Source organism: Nyctereutes procyonoides, unplaced genomic scaffold (assembly GCF_905146905.1).
Source record: "Nyctereutes procyonoides isolate TBG_1078 unplaced genomic scaffold, NYPRO_anot_genome, whole genome shotgun sequence".
NCBI classification, from domain to species: Eukaryota; Metazoa; Chordata; class Mammalia; order Carnivora; family Canidae; genus Nyctereutes; species Nyctereutes procyonoides.
The window spans coordinates 9,019,213-9,039,073 of NW_026575132.1; the positions used below are offsets into that span (position 1 = coordinate 9,019,213).

Here is a 19,861-nt window from a genome sequence, read left to right on the forward strand (position 1 = left end):
TCCGTCCCTTATCATGAAGTAGTTTAACTTACTGTTGAATCAAGCCCAACAAATGACAACTCACTCCACAACAATGACATCAAGGGTCCTTATCACCCTCACAATCCAGCATTTTGCTTTCTTTGTCTTTCTTCTAAGAGACTAAAAGTTGAAGTTTAAAGTAGGATAGAACAAAAACACTGAAGAGTTGATAAACTGTAAAATCTATTTGTCCACATTGATTTTGTTCTATTTGCAATTAGCACAAGTCATGGACAAAGTCCTGTGGCAGGAGCCGGGGATTAGATGAACTAGGAAGCCACAGTCCATACAATGTCCACTTTGTGGTCCAATGAAAAGAGAAGTACTGCAGAAACATTCCCACAAACTGTCTATTTGTTTTTAAGAGGCCAATAAGAGAAAAGGTTAATATGAGTCAGGGTATTTCTTAGCTCATTTTGTCAGATTTTCTCAACCCAATTTGATAATCCTAGTTGTGATAGATCCATCCCAGCTACTTCTGCATAGAAAGAACTAGGGATATATACTGCATCTGTCCATAGGATAAACCTTCAGGAACTTAGAGCTGTTTCAGATTTTCTAAAGAACCATGGTGGGGCAAGGGAAAGGGGGAAGAGAGAAACATTGTAGGAAGAAAAGGGGAATTAGAATATGAACGGAGGTAAGATATGTGATTGTGCTGGTTTTGAAAATTATTTATTTAACAAAAAATGGTAAATTATTGTTTTTAAATAGACAGTTGAATCAAAGGTCAAATTTAATTAACTCTATTTTGAACCATTAACTAAACCTCACATGCAGTGCCAGAGTCCATCATAATAGATTAAAAGGGAAAAGCAGGTCTCATGTTTGTATACTTCAACAGATATTAGAAATTTGCCAGCATTTTATTTAGAAAGTATAGGCTTAGTAAAATTATCTTATTCACACTTTTTTAACTTTTGTGAACTTAATATATACTTTTTAGTAATTAACTGTGGTAAAATATACATAATGTAAAATTTACCATTTTAACCATTTTTAACCATTTTCACAGTTCAATGGCACTTAGTATTCACACTGTTGTACAACCATCACCACCATACATCTCCAGAATTTTTTTCAACTTCAAAAACTGAAACTCTGCACCCGCTCAATGGGTGTTTGGTTTTACGTAGGCCTTACTCGAAGCCAGTGGTCTGGAATACAGTGATAGGAACCTGAAGAGGCTAATGCACATAACTGGTAAATCAGTCAACTCCTACAACCCCGAATGACTCAGTGGCATGAGCTGCTTTTACCCTCCCTTATCGGTTTAGTATCGGTGCCCAAAGCTGAACCAAAGCTCCACAAGAGATCTGCAAAGAGTATGAATAATAATTTCATTTTTGCATTACAGTCTACCAAGTACTTCATTTTATTCCCCTAGAATACAGCCTTCCATCAAGGTGGAACTATTTTCCCTACTTCATAGGTAATGGAACTACAGCTACATGGAAGATGAGAGCAAGGACCAGAACACACGTCCTCTAATCCATTGACCAGTGCTCATCCTACTAGGTTATGTGGCCTCTACCAAAATGAGAGAAGAATGAAGCGTTTCTGCTTCTCAGCTCTTACAGACTAAGAAATTGGCCCAGGAGGTCTAAATGGACAGCATTTGCTCTCTTCACCACCACAACAAAACTTCTTTATGACTGAAAACCATACCTGGTCCATCATTTATCTTTGTTGCATTTATATTGACAGTGAAAAACACCCACAGAATCACAATTCTGAAACAAAATTAATGCAATCAGATTCCAGAGTCAAAGGTAAGTTAAAAATATATATATAAGGAGAGGTGACTAAATCCTATAAAAGACTGAGTTCAACCTCTTATTTTTTTACTCATTAAAATAAATTCACATTGTATGTTCTTACTAGAGAAGATAATCTTTCTTGTTAAACAAAATCTATGGAAAAAATTCATTTCTTTGAGCCTTATGGAGAGAAAGCACCTTGTACTAAAGCAATATAAATACTAAGTGTTTGCAAAAAATTGCCAGAATCAACAAGTGGCTTCTCTTAGTTCACAAAGAGGCTACATATTTTTATTTCTTTCAAGTAAAATTCTTACACTGATACCCTTCTCTTTGCTCAAAAGCAATACATTCCCTAAACCTTCAGATTTTCCATTTAAATTCCAAAAAAGATAAACACAATTCCTTGAAGCCAAGCCCAATACCACCATTCCATTTCCCATATAAACATTTAAAAATTAGACAAGTATGGCTTTTGGAGTTACCTCTAAAATGAACAATAGGTCATCCTGAAAGTGGGAAGGCAGAAAAGGACAATCATGCTTTGAAAAAGAAATTTTATTTTCTAATTCTCCCTACACTTTAGTCACTTAGTACTTGATCTCTTAAAGTGTACATTTTTAAAAATGATTACTCAAAAAATGAGAGTTGAATACAGAACTCAGGAATAAAGAATTCAGGAAAATCAAATGAACTGAATCCATTTTTAGATTTGTTCACAATAATTAAAAGTAGTTCAGGAACCATGGCTATTTTAGCCAGCCAATTCAGGAAAGCTTCTAATGTAGAACAGGGCATAAACTTGATACAGAGTAGGTTCTCATGAAGTCTTAACAACAACTAGAAATATCATAGGGTGATTACAGTCTATAAATACCTGTTTTTGTTGAACAGAGAATTTTCCACCTCACAGCTACAACCAAGCTCTCCGGATCTTCCTTTCATCTTTATTGGCCAAAAGAAAACTGTGTCGTGATTGATATTTTCCTTAAAATTTCAGGGAAGTCTCAGACTGGATCACATGAAAATACCTCCCTTCCCACACCTTCCAGAATTCCACAGTACTTTCTTTTACAGCACATTTGGCACAGTTCTTGCATTCTTGGGAAGTAAATCCAATTAATGTTTTTCCCATATTACCAATTTCTTGATCATTCATCAACTTTTTAACTTGAGCTTCTATGTAATTAGGAGATACATAAGAAAAATGATCCCAAAGTCACTTCTAAGTCATGCAGTGAGTCTTCTGAGGTTTCCATAGCTTCTTGGTCTCCAAAACCCTTCCCTTCATGCGGAAAACTCATTGTTTGGATGCCCTTCAATCCATTGGCATTTGAGCCCTGAATGGCACTAGAGATCTCTTTTTCCAAAGCCAAGTCTTGAGAGTCTATGGTAACACTGCAACTCATCACATATGGGTTGGCTCCCATGCCTAAATCATAAGAAGAGCCTAGACCTTCCAAAATATCAACAGAAAAATGAAAGTACACTTTCATGATAAATAAATATCAATAGCAGCAAAAGCCTTTGGCCTTTGATTCATTTCCAAGGCTATTTCCACAGGGGTTGAAATTCAGTGCCAAAGCCTCAGGGTGAAGGTGACAGGAGTAAATCACACTATGTACCCATCTCTTCTTCCTCCAATACACACCTGTCATCAGAGTTTGATTAACATCTGATTCAAATTAATCTCAACAACAGTCTTGCCTAGAGAAGAAGGTTGCTTTAAAAGTGCCATATGGCCTTAGAATTGGGAAGGGCAAAGACACTTGTGTCTCGTGACAATGTGGATTTGGCAGACTTTTGGAGTATTATGTGCACCTCCTCTGGTATAACCTGTTGGAGGCACCTCTTCCATTTCCAGCTTCCCAAGGGACTGGGACTGTCATTGCCACTCTAGAGCCCTGTTACTCTAGAGCCTAGGGGCAAATGTCCCGCTTTTCCCTGCCTCAGGGATGGTGTAGCTCATGTTACATAAATAGCCCTGCTCTAATTATAGTTTACATTATAAGATGGACAACTTGGTTAAATTAGCATTGGTATAAAAAGCTTAGGTTTGCAATTTCTTTATTTTGGGGGAACCTTACATTTCCAAAAGCCAAGTTAACTAGAGATTGATGGGGGATAAAAGGCTGACCTCATCTTCAGCATATGACAATTCCTTAGCTACTACTTCAACATTATTTTACTGTCATTGCTTTCTCTTGCTACTTTCAAACTTATTACTCATGATGTCAGTCTCCATCAGAGATATCCTGCTGAGTTCACTTTCTCCCAGACAGCCGTGGTTTGGGGGTTTTGCTGCCTAGCCTGTGTACTTTCATACTAATAGACGTTTTACGGAAAATCAGCACACGGAAACCACATTCATCTTTTTCCCACACATGTACATAATGAAACATTTCAACTCCCGAAGCTGGGCCTCCTCCTACTGGGAATTCTGCAGGAATGAATCAGATTACATTTCTCCATAATGCTGATTTCATAAAAATTAAATTTCCTAACAGTCAATACATCTCTCTCTCATAATTTCATATACCAATCACTTACTCTAAATATCTTTGAGAATTATATCGGTTTTAACATTTCACAGAGTACAATTGGAAATTTTTTTGTCAATGCTAATGTCATTCATTAACAAAATATCCAAGCATGGTTTCTCTCTCCTCTGCCCCTCAACAGGTAATGTTACAAATAGTCCTATTTCCTCAAAGCTGATATATATATATATATATCCTATTCTGACTCAAGAAGTGGCCTCATTTTTACCATCTTCCCAACAAATAGTTGGATCACACTCAGATTTTGCTAAGGAGCATATATGTACTGGGTTATAGTAAGAACAACTATTCAAAATACATATTGTGCCTATTGTGCTTTGCTATCCAGAACTTTGATCTGCCAATCAACATTCAGATATTTACATGTAGTTTATCCCATTGGGAAAGCAAATCACTTTTTTTAAAATTTTTAAAAAATATTTTTTTATTTGAGAGAGACAGAGAATGAGTGGGGAAAAGGGCAGAGGGAGAGGGAAAGGGATAAGCAGACTCCCCACTGAGTGTAGAGCCCAATGCAGGGCCATCAGGCTCCACCCCAGGGCCCTGAGAACATGACCTGAGTTAAATCAGATGCTTAACTGACTGAGCCACCCAGGTACTCCAGGGATGCAAGTCACGTTCAACAGAAATTCCTTCATAGAGACCCAGGGCTCTTCCTCCCCACACTACGGTGGCACGGACCATTCCATCCCTGTAGCCATGGGATTTTTCCTATATCTCCTACCCACCAAATTCTTTTTTTTTTAATTTTTATTTATTTATGATAGTCACAGAGACAGAGAGAGAGGCAGAGACACAGGCAGAGGGAGAAGCAGGCTCCATGCACAGGGAGCCCGATGTGGGATTCGATCCCGGGTCTCCAGGATCGCGCCCTGGGCCAAAGGCAGGCGCCAAACCGCTGCGCCACCCAGGGATCCCCCTTTTTTTTTTTAATTTTTATTTCCTACCCACCAAATTCTAAAGGGCCTTTTATCATCACATGCCTAATAACTATCCTTTTTTTTTTTTTTTAAGAAAGAGAGTAGGGGTGAGGCACAGAGGGCACAGGAGAGAGAGAATCTTAAGCAGCCTTCAGACCCAGCACGGGACTCAATCTCACAACCCTAAGATCATGAGCTGAGCAGAAATCAAGAGTCAGCGATGCTTAACCAACTAAGCCACCCAGGCACTCCAATAACTATCCCTTTTTTAGTAGAATTTGCAAAGTTAATCATTCTTGTTAAAAAAATGAATTCATTGCCTATGATAAATTATTAAAGATAAAAAAAGTTTAGATGTTAAACCTAGAGTGCAGGAGCTCCATAAAGAATACACTTGTCTCAATACTGATTTACTTAATTAAAATAAAACCCTATTTTAAAGATTCCTTCAAAAGCATACTCTAAAGTTAACTGTTTCAGAGAAAAATAAAACTAAACATCAGAAGTAACTTTTACATTCTTTTAACTAAAATAAGAGGTAACCACTTAATACAGAATGATTATTTTTGTATATGCCCTGTTGTATATGTATTTTACATTCTGTTAAACTTTAGTTATACAATAATTCATTTGATTTTAGTGCTTTTTTTTTTTACCTTATTCAAGCAGTGAATACAGACACATTCAATGAATCTGAGAAGTTCCTGAACTAATCAGGTAGTAGTTTCCTCCCTGTGGGGTTATGAGGCCACAACCCATTTCTCCCTTGAAAAAAGAGAGAGAAAGGGGAAGGGGGGGGGAAACCCTGCTTTCTACCCAAATGCATGCTTTTCCAATTTCCTCCATTTAATCCTTCCCAAGTCCAGCTCCAATAATGTGATCCAATTCTAAAGAATCAAATTCTGCATTTAAATTCAGCAGTCCCATTGACCTTATTCAAATGCTGAATCTGATTTTTTATGCTAATTTAAATTTAGTGAGAATTTTTAAATAAGGGAGATAATTAATCCCAGCAAATCGTATTTCTAGTTAAATGTCACAATTAAAGTAATTCAATTTTTTTGCTCTAAAATTAGAAACCTGATGTGAAAGTTTGTTTCTCAGTTTGTGGTTTCGCTCCGCTCCTGCCTCCTGCAGATTGGCACTCGGCTGCTCTGGCGGCAGCATGAATCTCCTCACTGCAAAGCTGAAATTCCAATTTTATTCCAACGCAACTGTCAAAACGCCCTGAAGCAAGCTAAAAACAAGGAAAAAAATCTTTGGTATGATTTCACTTTCCATGTGTTCTTTAATGAAAAATTTATCATTCTAAATATTGGTGTTTACTCCTAAATACTTTTTTTTTATCAAAAAGAAAAAGAAACTGAGATTCAGTTGCTATTATTTCACAGGGAAATATAACAGGCCTGATGTTTTCCTGACAATTCTGTTATTTTCTTGTGTGGAAACACTGTATTTATCATATACTGTATGGCTGGTGATTCAGATATTGTAGAGACCTTATGGTGAACTGATATAGATGTAAACTCTTTATGCCAGATTGTTTAAGCAGAAAAAAAACCAAATGCACTTAATTAACATCTGATGTGTAGCTTTTGCAAACACAAATGCAATATTTGTGTTTGAGCACTGGCAGTAATGACTGTGAACTATGCTATTAATGTCTGGTTTAAAGATGCTTGTGGTAGGACCACGTCTGGAATAACACAAATAAAAAACTGCATTCAGACAAAACAATAGTGAAGAGCCCATTAGAAAAATGAAAAAGCAGTGCTCAGAAGAAACACATGTATTTTTTTTCCTCCTTTAGATCAAAATTATTTTCAAAAATAGTTCCAGGCACCATCATCTTCAATCAATTAAAGGTGAAAAATTCTATATATTTTCCTCTACAGAAAGATTTTCATTTTAAGGGGTCAGAAGTTGCTTACAGATGTCTTTAGAAGTTCTATTTATTATATTAAGCTACTCTTTGGTGGGTAGTATCAAAACATGTGTGAGGGAAGAGTTGAGATGGTGTTTCAGGATATTTTACATTTTTATATTTGAAGAGTGAACTTCAAATTTGTGGATTGCATTAAAGTTTGAATAAAGAGAGAAACTCTTATGGACCGATATGTAACTCCCTCACTAAATATGTTTTTACTGAAATCCTGCTGGGTGCCAGGAACCATGCAGGTTGCTGGGTATAAAAACACAAAGAAAGTTAAAATAAGATAAAACCTAGCCTAAATGTGGTCTTTGTTTCAGAGTAACTAACACAGTAACAAACAGACTCAGAACTTAGGTTCAAAAACATAAACAGTTATCACACCAAAAGCAATTAGTCAATGTTATATATCGGTACTTTACATTTTTGAGAACTTGTACTAAAGGGAAACCGCAGTCGAAACAGGACATTTGATGACTAAAGCCATAAAACTCAAACATAATTGCTAAGTCTGATGCTCCCATGGCAAGAAGAATGCAGGACTCTTATGCATGTGGCTGGATCCACAGAAAATAAAGCTAAGAGAGAATTGTATGGCACTGGACTGGGAGTGGCTCCCCGTGAGTCTGAATTCACCGTCAAGTCTTGAGGATGCTGCTTCTGCTCAGCTGTCTTCCTGCAAAATAGCTAAGGTGCTTTCCCACTGTGTGAGGAATTAGAAGCCTCAATTTCTCATTTTGGAATCTCTCAGAGTAACAATCACCCAGAAGGGAAGTTACAGAGGTAGGTACACATTAGCATCATCAGGGAATGAAGCCAGCCCAGGTGAGGGGAGCCTCAGGTGACTTGCCTGCTCCCAGGTATTCCACAGCAGAACAGCCCCCTTCACCAGTTTAGGCAGAGACAAGACCCTAGTCCTTGGCATTTCAATCACAGGTTACATACTTAATTACACATTGAGACTCTGATCTTCCCTCATCCCAACTAGATTTACTTTTTTTTTAATATATATTTTTTTTAATTTTTTTTTTATTTACTTATGATAGTCACAGAGAGAGAGAGAGAGGCAGAGACACAGGCAGAGGGAGAAGCAGGCTCCATGCACCGGGAGCCCGATGCGGGATTCGATCCCGGGTCTCCAGGATCGCGCCCCGGGCCAAAGACAGGCGCCACACCGCTGCGCCACCCAGGGATCCCCCAACTAGATTTACAAGCAAACACAGAAAATTATGAAAACAGGTTCTTTAAAACAAGACTCATTCTAAAATTAGAAATTATTTCTCAAAGGCTAGGTAAAATTTTTGGTGCGGGGTAAATTGGGCCATTCAACATCAAGAAAAGTGCCTGATGCCACACTTCTTATTTGTAGAGAGCCAAGTAAGCAGGAGCAGCTCTCAGTAATCCATTTAAATAACCAGATGGAAGTTCCTGATTCCAATACATACCAGTTCCCTCCATCTACGATGCCTAAGGCACCACATGAAACTACAGCTCAGAGAACTGTCCTTATATTTTTAAACAATGATGCATATATGCAGGCCAGTCATACAACATATCATCCAGGAGTGTTTAAATGATCTCACAAATGTTTAGGGTTTTTAAATATATATGTATAAAGTATTTATTTATAGACCTAAAAGTATCAACTATTATTGCTTTGCCCTTATTTATGTTCCCTACAAGGCGGCCAACTACAAACTTTTAAAGGGAATTTGGCTTAAAAGATTTTGTGTGTTTGGCACTAACTAAGGCCGTTAATCATTTCTGACCTCACTTTTTTTTCCTCTTCTGTGTATAATATTCTCAGGGCCCTTCACAGCAGAAACCTGTTCCCTTACAGGTTATGTCTCCTATCAGGTACTATGCAGCACAGTTAGCTGTAAATATTCAGTTGAGAGCCCTGACCAGTTCTATTTAATTCTTTTAAGAAAAAAGATAAACACAACTACAATGTGTTGAGGCTTTTCTGTTTTGATGGGAAGAGTGAAAAAATATGCTGAGAAACACTGATGTAACTAAAAAGAAAAGTTAGAAAAATCATATAGTCACTAAATTTAAAAATCAGGAGGGAAATTGCCATTGTTGGGAACTAAATTCACTGAAGAGCTAGGTGAATATCATCTGTTCTAATGACAAAAGTGTTATACATTCTATTTCAAAAGATATCACTGTAAAAAAAAATAAAGCATTTACTTCCTCCGATAGAAGTGTTTTTTAAGGGAGAATTTATGCAAGTACAGTGATCTAAGATTTCGGATGATCATATCTCTTAAATTTGAATTACAATCTGGTTTGTGAAATGTTAGAAACTGTCTATGTTCCTTAATTCACTGTTCCTCCTTGAAACATTTTTATTTTTCTGCTATTAGCATCTGCTTGGAGACTCCTAAATGAGGGGGTCTCTTGATGAACAATGGACTGCCTAACCTTAGCAATTCATAATTTTACAAGTTTTTTGCACAAACTAAGATTTCTACCACTTGTCAGGAGACAGTAGCAAAAAAGGACATGGGTAAAAAAGCTGTGCTGTTTTCCCTTCTTATCTTGAATCCCCCACCTAACCCAAACTGAATGAACACACTGAGACCCAGGTTATATAAGAGTGACCACTGCAAAACCTTAATAATTACCTTTTATGGAGATGATAGAAAATAATCATAAGATTGATTTAGAGAAATTTTTAAAGTAATTTGGAAGTATTAAGAATTTAAAAATGTTTTTCTTATAAATAGACGAGATAAATAAAATACATGCACATATGTCTTACAATACTGAAATCATACTGTTTATAGTACTTTATATCTTTTGGCCTTGACACTGGCTATCCCCTCTGCCTGAGACTCTTCACATCTCCACATGGCTAACAGTCTCATCCCTTCATGTCTTTACTCGAATGCTGCCTTTACAATGAGGCCTAATTTGGATTATTCCATTTATTTTTATTTTTTTGAAGATTTATTTATTTCTTCGAGATACAGCACAGCATGCAAGCAGGGAGAGGGGGAGTGGGGAGACAAAGAGAGAATCTCCAGCAGACTGTACGCTGAGGGAGCCCAATGCAGAGCTCAGTCTCATGACCTTGAGATCATGACCTGCACCAAAATCAAGAGTGGGATGCTTAACCCACTGAGCCATCCAGGCACCCCTGGATTATCCCATTCAAAATCACAACTCACCTACAACCTAGAACTCATGATGAAGCCCCTTGTCCTGTTCAATCTTTTTTTTCTTTTGGCTATACCACCTATCATTTTTCTATCACACTATGTAGTTCATTATTAATCAACCTTGTTATTTATTGTTTGTCTCTTCAATCCCTCCCCACTGAAATATACATTCTTTGAGGGCATATAAATTCTATTTTGCACACTGATGATGATGCCTGGCACACACTAGGTACTTAATAAATATCTGTCACATTAATCCATTAATTATAATTCTCTATATATTGTATTATATTTTCCATATCATTAAAAATTCTTCTGAAACTTCACACTTAATTGCTTGTATAACAATCTTTCACTTGAGTATGCAATAGTCTATTTAACCATTCCCAAACCCTGAACATTTGTAATGTTTCCAGTATTTGCTATCATAAATAATGCTTTGATAAACATACTTGTAGATAAGTACATCTACCTTTTATTATTTCCCAGGGATTTATCACTAGAACTGGAATTCCTGCAAGGCAGTTATATGCATTTTTAGAACTGTTGATACATATCACTGACTCACTTCCAGGAGGCTTTTTTTATATTACCATTAGCAGCATGAGTGCCTCTAACTACATCTTTCCTAGCACTAAGCATTACCTTTAAAATACCATCTTTAAATATTTTTTGTGCCAATTTTGGCATCTTAAAGTTTTAACTTAGGATTTGCAGATGTTGATGAAATTATTCATGTAAATCACAGATCTCTGTGTGGAGTAAAATGAAGAAGAAATTAGAAATCCCAAAGGGTTGACCGTTTCAAATCAAACAATGTAAAATAGGCAATGATGGAGTAGAGACACAGACTACCTTAACCGTGAGCAATTCTTTCATGAGACTGGGAAGCAACATCCACTTTGGTTTAAATAATTACAAACCAAATTTGTTCCTAAGAGACGTAATACGAACATTTAACTCAGATTAACTTTTACTATCAGGTTAAAGTTCTTCCCAAATACTGACCCATTCATCTTCACTGCACTACAAAAACAAGAATTAAGTTTTTCAAGAGTCTGCTTAACCTACTGCTAAAGCCAGTTCTTCTGTGCCCCAACACTGATAACCCCCATTTCTACTTCCTGTCCACCTGACCAATCCCAGTCACCTGGCACCGCAATGACTTAGTCTGCAGTTAGGTTCCTTCAGTCTTTAATGAGCTCAAATTAGAAACCAGGAAACAGATTTCTGAAAGTTAGTTACAAAACTTACACTTCTACATTTGTGAGACAAATTGTGGGAAAATATGTGAGGTTAAAATTGGCAGAGAGCAATTAGTTTCTTCCTTAACTTCCATAACTAAATACTGAAAAACATTTATAATCACTCTTTAATAAATCTCTCTACAGTGTATTTAAAAAATGGCCCTTTAGTATCGTATCTAGTACTTCACAGATATAATTTCAACCGTACAGTCTTATGAGGGAGTATAGTTCTTATGCCCATTTTATAGATATGGGAACTGAGGCTTAACGAGATTAATGCCCAGTTCACAGCCAGGCCAAGATTTGAGCATATCCTCACAGCCTCTGCTTTTTTCATTGTTCTACCCTAATTGATTATAGGTATCATTTGAGAGCAGAATTCTGCACAAGGCCTATATGCAACCACAGCAGAGCTGTGCCACAAGGAAATGTGCCTGCCCACCTCTTGGTCCTGGGGATCTAGTATTTTAACAACTGCTAGGAAGGTATTAACTACCAAAATGTTACTAATTTGTGACCCTCACAGAAGATATTTGAGAACGAAAGGATTAAAACTCAAATAAATGGCAGTAGGATGGAAAAGTGCAGGGAACGAGGGCTGGGTTTTGAAGCGGGGCACTGCCTTTCCCTAAGGCAAATCCTAAGCACAGGGGAGTCCTGGAGTAGCAGAGAGAGGCAAAAGTTGATGAGATCCAAGGGAAGAGAGAATATCATTTCTGGTGTTTGCTCTCTACATCATAAGAGCCTGTTCTCAAGCTGTAAGCATCCACTTGACTACATTGGATGTTTAAGTACTCAAAAACTTTCCTACCAGCTCAAATAGCCTCTACTCAAGCCCCTACCCCTCAAATGCCCCCATCACACCCCCGGATACAACCTCACACTTGTAGACACAGCAGCAGGCCTCCAGGCACCTTCCCCAGTGTCAGGAGTTGCAACCACTGTCATCAGTGACCATGCTGCAGGGCTCATTAAAGATCCTGATTATATCACTCCTGGGGGCCTCTCTTCAAATATACTACCAGGGCTTCCAGACTATCTCCAGTCAGCTTATAAAAGCATGGGTGAGAGTAAAAGCCAAGAGAAGAACCTCACCTGATTCAAGGAGTCCCCAACTGTAAACCCTTCTGCTTATGTGGGAGAGACCAAACAAAGGGGACCTCAGGATTCTAGTAAGTTTAAAAACAAAAGCAGAACAGAAACATACTGAGAACCTGTGAAACCACATCTTCAGGCAGGTGCAGATCCCAGGTCAGATTCAAGAGCACTGAAATCCCTCCTTATAAACCAGTCCAGTTGCTTCCTTCTCTGAACAAGAATGTACTTCTCAGGCAGGTCAGCCTCACCAAGAAGAAACACATCACAGCCAGGAACATGCAGGACCAAATTCTCAGCAAGACCTACAGGCAGTGGGATATTTTAACAAAATTAAACTGAAATCAAAAACAATAAAAAGTGGAGCATATAATTTTCTATTGTGGTAAAATATATTTAACATCAAAATCTACCATTTTAACCAATCTTAAGAGTACCTTAAATATTTGCCCATCACTGTGTAATCATCACCACTAAACCAAATAACTTATACAATGTTTAAAAATCAAAGTTTGGGTATAATTAATTTTCCCTTGAAGTTAGTTGCATGGTAAAAGCTTGTCTTTGTACGAAGAGGATAAAATCTCCAACCCATCACAAATCTATTTCATGTGGAAAATTCATGACAAGAATTAATAAAATCAGTGCCTTCAATTTTTAAACAATTTTATAGCAGCACCAAATTGTGCATTTTGTTAAGAAAAAGAAATAGTTAAAAGGACCAGACCTGCACTGGAACCTGTAGCTACATGTACTATTAAATTTTAATTAAATTAATTGGAAAGGAAAAAAATGAAGTTGTCACTATTTGTAGATGACATGATATTATATATAGAAAATCCTAAACATTCCATCAGAAAACTGTTAGAACTAATAAAATCAGTAAAATTGTGGGATACAAAATCAATACACAAAAAGCTGTTGCATTTCTACATACTAATAATGAACCATCAAAAAGAAAAATAAAGAAAAGAATCCTGTTTAAAACTACAACAAAAAGAATAAAATACCTAAGAATAAATTTAACCAAGGAGGTAAAAATGTATATTGAATATGAGAGTTTAATGAAAGAAATTGAAGACAATATCCAAAAATAGAAAGATATTCCACGCTCATTGATTGGTAGACTCAACATTGCTAAGATGTCTATACTCCCCAAAGCAATCCTCAGATTCAATGCAATCCCTATCAAAATTCCAACCAAATTTTTCACAGAAATAAAATACACAATCCTAAAATTTGTATAAAGCCACAAAAACCCTGACAGAAATCTTGAGAAAGAAGAACAAAATTAAAGCCATCATGCTCCCTGCTTTCTAACTCTATTACAAAGCTATGGTATTTAAAACAGTACAGTATTGGCATAAAAACAGATACATGTATCAAGGGAACAGAACAGAGAGCCCAGAAGTAAACCCACACATACATGGTCATCAATTTAGGACAAAGCAACCAAGAACAGCCGTACAATGGAGAAAGAACAGTCTCTTTAACAAACAGAGCTGGGACAACTGGACAGTCACATGCAAAAGAATGAAACTAGAGCACTATTTTGCACCATACGCAAAAAGCAACTCAAAATGGATTAAAGACTTGAACGTGGGGCACTTGGGTGGTTCAGCCGATTGACTGCTTGACTCTTGGTTTCGGCTCAGGTCATGATCTCATGTGTCATGGGATTGAGCCCCGAGATAGGCTCTGCACTCAGTGGGGAGTCTGCTTGAATATTCTCCCCTTCTGCCCCCGAACCCACTGGCATGTACTCTCTCTCCCTCTCTCTAATATAAATAAATAAATCTTAAAAAAAAAAAGACTTGAATGTTAGACTTGAATCCATAGAACTTCTAAAAGAAAACATAGGTAAGTTCCTTGAGGTAGGTCTTAGCAATGATTTTTTAAATCTGACACCAAAAGCAAAAGCAATGAAAGCGAAAATAAAGTGGGACTACATCATACTAAAAAGCTCTGCACAGTAAAGGAACCCATCAACTGAATGAAAAGGTAATGTACTGAATGGGAGAAAATATTTGCAAATCATGAATCTGATAAGGAGCTAATATCCAAAATAAATAAACAATGCATGCAACTCATAGCAAATAACAATCTAATTTAAAAATGGGCAGATCTGAATAAACTGAATAGACATTTTTCCAAAGAAGACTTGCAGATAGCCAAAAGGCACATTTAAAGATGCACAACATCATTAATCATCAGGGAAATGCAAATCAAAACCACAATGAGATGTGACTTCATCCCTATCAGAATGGCTATCATCAAAAAGACAAGAAACAACAAGTATGATGAGGATGTGGAGAAAAGGGAACCCTTGTGCACTGTTGGTGGGAATATAATTTAGTGCAGTGCTCACTTTGGAATCACATATACTAAAATTGGAATATAATTTAGTGAAACCACTATGGAAAACAGCATGGAGGTTCATCAAAAAATTAAAAATAGAACTACCATATGATACAGCAATTCCACTTCTGGGTATTTATTCGAAAAAAATGAAAACACTTGAAAAGATATCTGCACCCCCTTGTTCATTGCAACATTATTTATAATAGCCAAGACATGGAAGCAATCTATGTGTCCATCGATGGATGAATGGATAAAGAAATTATGTCTGATACACACATGTAACATTTTTCAGCCATAAAAAAGAAGGAAATCTTGCCATTTGCAACAATGTGGATGGGTCTTGAGGGTATTTTGCTAAGGGAAATACATCAGACAGAGAAAAACAACAAATACCATATGATCTCTCTTATTTATAGACTCTAAAAAAAAATAAAAACAAAAACACCAAACAAACAAAAAACAAGCTCACAGATACAGAGAATAAACACATTGTTGGTTGTCAGAGATAGAGTGTGGGGGAGTGGGAGAAATGGGAATCAAAAAGTAAAAATTAAAAATAAAATCTAAATATATAAATGAAATATAATTAGAAATTAAGTTAAATGTGGCACTAGCCACATTTCAAGTACTTAGTAATCTCACATGGCTAGTAGTCTCCCTATTGGACAGTGCAGACATAGACACAGAAAGTTCTATTGGATAAACACTAATCCAGATATTCTGTAAGGAAGTCTAATATTTAAACATTATTGGTGACTACTTTGTTTTTTTGTTTTTTTAGGGATTTTATTTCTTTATTTGAAAGAGAGAGAGTGAGCCAGAGAGAGAGCACAAGTGAGATGAGGAACAGAGGGAGAAGCAGACGCACTGCTGAGCAAGGGAGCCTAATGCAGTTCCATCCCTCCATCCAGAGACTCTCTCCCGAATCATGACCTGAGCCAAAGGCAGTCACTTAACTGACTGAGCTACCCAGGCACCCCTGGTGGCTACTTTGGATGACAACTTGTTTTCATCCTCTTCCTCCATTCCTTACATCTGGATTTTCTGTCTCTAACCTTATCTTCCAAGGCAGACGACAGAATTGCTTTCCAATTTTTTTCTGGGGAATTGCCTCAGAGGACTTCTGTTTGCTGCTTATGGCATCTTTTTATGGGACTAATTACAGTCCCCAGTAAGCAAGGAAAGAGATAACACATACTGTCTGCGATGTATAAAATTTAGGTATTTAGAGAATGGTGGTATTGCCTTGGGATGGCAGGAGTGTGAGCCTTTGTTATTATGGAACACCAGAGGCTAAGATTGGGCCTCTAGCCACAATAAGCATAGGAAATCTATCCAACTGCAATTTTAGGATTTGTTATTTGGTTTTTGTTTCTAAGGTAGGCTGCAATGTTGATGGGAGGGGTAAAGTGTGGAGGATATTAAAAGACATTTTGTACCCCTGGGTTGTATGAAATCTTGGGTAATGTTCTTCCTTTGAGTCGGGTTGGGACCCTAGCATTGGAAGCCCATGAGGCTGTACACACCACAAAGAAAATCTCCCAAATTTACTAAGTGATCTCTGCTTCTTTACAATACATTAAGATACTAAAGGACCACAGGTGGTAGGTAGGGCCAGATGCCCAAGACATGTACAGCCAATGGAGGTTTAGGAATTGTAAAATAATGTGTAGGCGGTTAACTAAATTCTCCCCTCAAATCTGGAGTGGAAGGGGGTGGGCATGGCAAGAACATTTAGGAGAACTAGGATTTTAAGGCATCATAACACCTGACAATTCTCCAAATTGTTCTGATCATCTGTACCTGCTCCATCATAACTCAGAGTGACTCCTACTTTGGAGGAGCATAAAGCACGAACTGTGATGTCTAAAGTCTCTCCTACTAAATAGTGTGACATATGTTCTGGCTTTGCCCAGCTCTCTACCTATCCAGGCCAGCGCCTCCATTTCGAACTAGAGTTCTGGAGCATTGCATAAGTTTATAAAGCTCTGAACGTCTGCAAAGAAGAATTCTTGGAGCCTGATTCCTAAAGGACAAAGCAGTGGGAGATATTAGCTGTAGCCACTCCCAAAAGTTAGTTAGCAATGGGGGTTTAAGGGCAGGGTTGCATTTGGTTTAGTGCAAACTGCATAGGATTTTTGAAGCCTGAAGATACCAGTTTGAATACCATTTCTGCTTCTTCATAGTTATTTGGGATCTTGAATAATTTATTTGACATCTCTGAGCCTCAACTTCTCTGTCTGTAAAATTTTAAAACAATTTTTTAAAGCTTCTTCTGAAGCACCAACTCTTTATCTAGAGATATGGCAATTAAAAGGAATAGGAAAGGGGATCCCTGGGTGGCTCAGTGGTTTAGTGCCTGCCTTTGGCCCAGGGCGTGATCCTGGAGACTCGGGATTGAGTCCCACATCAGGCTCCTTGCATTGAGTCTGCTTATCCCTCTGCCTCTCTGTATCTCTCATGAATAAATAAATAAAATCTTTAAAAAAAAAAAAGGAATAGGAAAAAGTATTTATCCTACCTTTCCTGTATAAACTATTTTAGGGTAGCTAGATAGCCTGAACTGAGGATTTTTTAACAAAAAAAATCCAACTACTAAATGTACAAGTAATGAAATAATTAGAAAACCATCATTTTATAACCCCTAAGAAAATAATTGTTTCAGACAAAGATCATCAATAGATGAAGACCTCATGAAAAGCCAATTAGGAACAAAGGCATCACCAGAACTGAGGTAACCAGACATTATCAGTTCCGTTAGGGTACAGTATAAAGCTTTTGACTCACCTTTGAAGAATTTTTACCAAAAAAAATTAAACTCCAAACCAATCAGGCCTCTAAATCTACTTAAAGTTTATAAAAAGTATGAGAGATGAAGCTATAAATTAAGTGATACCACAAAGGAGTAAACAGACAAATTTAGGACACTGACCCAGTTTCTGTAACCAGTGGAGGTAGGAAAAAAAGGAGGAAGGGTGATGCAGGGGGAGTGATCTAGATCAAAACTGATAGAGATACAATGAATCAATGCTGTGCATGAATCATGTGTAGATCCAGATTCATACCAGCCCAGCACAGGATGACATGTGCTGGATTATACACTGGATATTAGATGGTACCAGAGAATTCTCATTTTGCTGGGTATGATGACACTGTAATTAAGAGAATGTCCACAGTGCTTAGCAATATGTATTGAATATGTAGGGGTGAAGTGACATGATCTTTGTAACTTGCTTTAAAATACTTTAGTAAAATCAAAGGAACAGAAAGATGGAGGAGGAAAGGAGAGAAAAATGAAGGAAGGGAAAAAAAGAAAGTGAAAAAATTACTCCATAGAATAAATGAAGAAATTAAGATTAAATAAGCTAAGAAAAGCAACTAGCATGAGGCCTGCTGCATGGGACTCAGTAAACCATAGCTGCCTTTCTCCTTGGCAAGCCCACACTACTCTTCTGAATTCTGGAAGTTCTGACTACCTTCCTGGACTGGTATGTCCTCACTCACTAGAAATCCCCGAATAGTTTAACGACACTCCTCTTCCATTATGTCTTCTACACAAAATCATGTGGAAGGAATCCAACTTAATTTTTGTTCTTTAATGAAGCCAGAAAAGGAAATATTTCATTATTCAAGTACAATGAAAAGACAACCAAAGCCAAAATGATAGTTAGTAATAGAGAGAGTACACTATACTCCTTATATGCAAGGAAATAACATTTGTGTTTCTAATAATTGCAACTTAAGAGCCCATGACAGGTGGGTATTTGTAATTTTGCTGAAAAATAAATTTAGATTGCCTGCATTTTAAAGAAGAGCATCAAATTTAGTCAGAAGCTTACTAGTAAGTTATTTTATTTGTGATATGAATTACATATTCAGAAGAGCTAGTTTTAATTTTATCATTTTATTTTCACAATTATCTATGTTAAAATCATCCCACGTAACTTCAAATGCTCACATCATGCAAATCAAACAGGTCTTTTACAGAAGATAAAAATTCTGAATACTTCAAGCTCAAGCCTGTGGAAACCAACTCATTGGTTTTCAGGTAAGTGCATTATTATTTAAAACCACAGTTCTTAGGTGGCTGGGGAGCTCAGTCCTTAAGCATCGGCCTTTAGTTTAGGTCATGATCTCAGGGTCTTGGGATGGTACCCCATGTCAGGCTCCCTGCTTCTCCCCTCCTCTCTGTCCCTTCCCCCAGCTGTGCACTCACACTCTAATAAATAAGATCTTTAAAAAACAAAAACACAAAACAAAACAAAACAAAAACAGCTCTGTGTGCATTTCTTGTAAAGTCACCACTCTCTCTACAGTGACGTCAAATGTTTCCAGAGTGGGACTTCCAGCATTTCCAATGAATCCCCCCAAAAAAACCAGAACTTCTGAACTAATGAATAATCCTTACTTCATACTTGTGCTCTCCCTCCACTGAAATTCATTTCTCTCTCTTGTGTTCACATAGTATTTTACAGCTTTTATAGGATGTAATATCAAATCTAATCTACTTGTATTATATAGTTAATCGTGGACTTTCATTCCTCTATCTAGGTTTCATACTCCCTGAGGCATTGCCTTATCGTTAATCAACATTTGTTAGGTTGAATGAATTGAATTTGGTTCCTAAGCACTTTGCAGGTACTAGATACTGCAAACCTGGAAAAGTGGGCTCCATTCCAAACATACAAATGACAGTAAGGGGTCCCTATGCTAACAAAGTGAGAAGTGGGTTTAACAGCAGTGGGGATCCAATGTATCCTTGGTGAGAAACCATGGGATCCATTTCCACCATTATTTTC

At 37.2% G+C, this 19,861-nt stretch overlaps 1 protein-coding gene across 1 annotated transcript in view; it reads right to left on the reverse strand.

The window, feature by feature from the left end:
• Window positions 1-11,315: 11,315 nt before the first annotated feature.
• FTCDNL1 (formiminotransferase cyclodeaminase N-terminal like) overlaps window positions 11,316-19,861 on the reverse strand; it is a 28,788-nt gene continuing 20,242 nt past the window's right edge. The window contains 2 exon segments of the mRNA XM_055344979.1: window positions 11,316-11,385; window positions 12,814-13,006. Of these exon segments, the coding sequence (XP_055200954.1) occupies window positions 11,316-11,385; window positions 12,814-13,006 (263 nt within the window).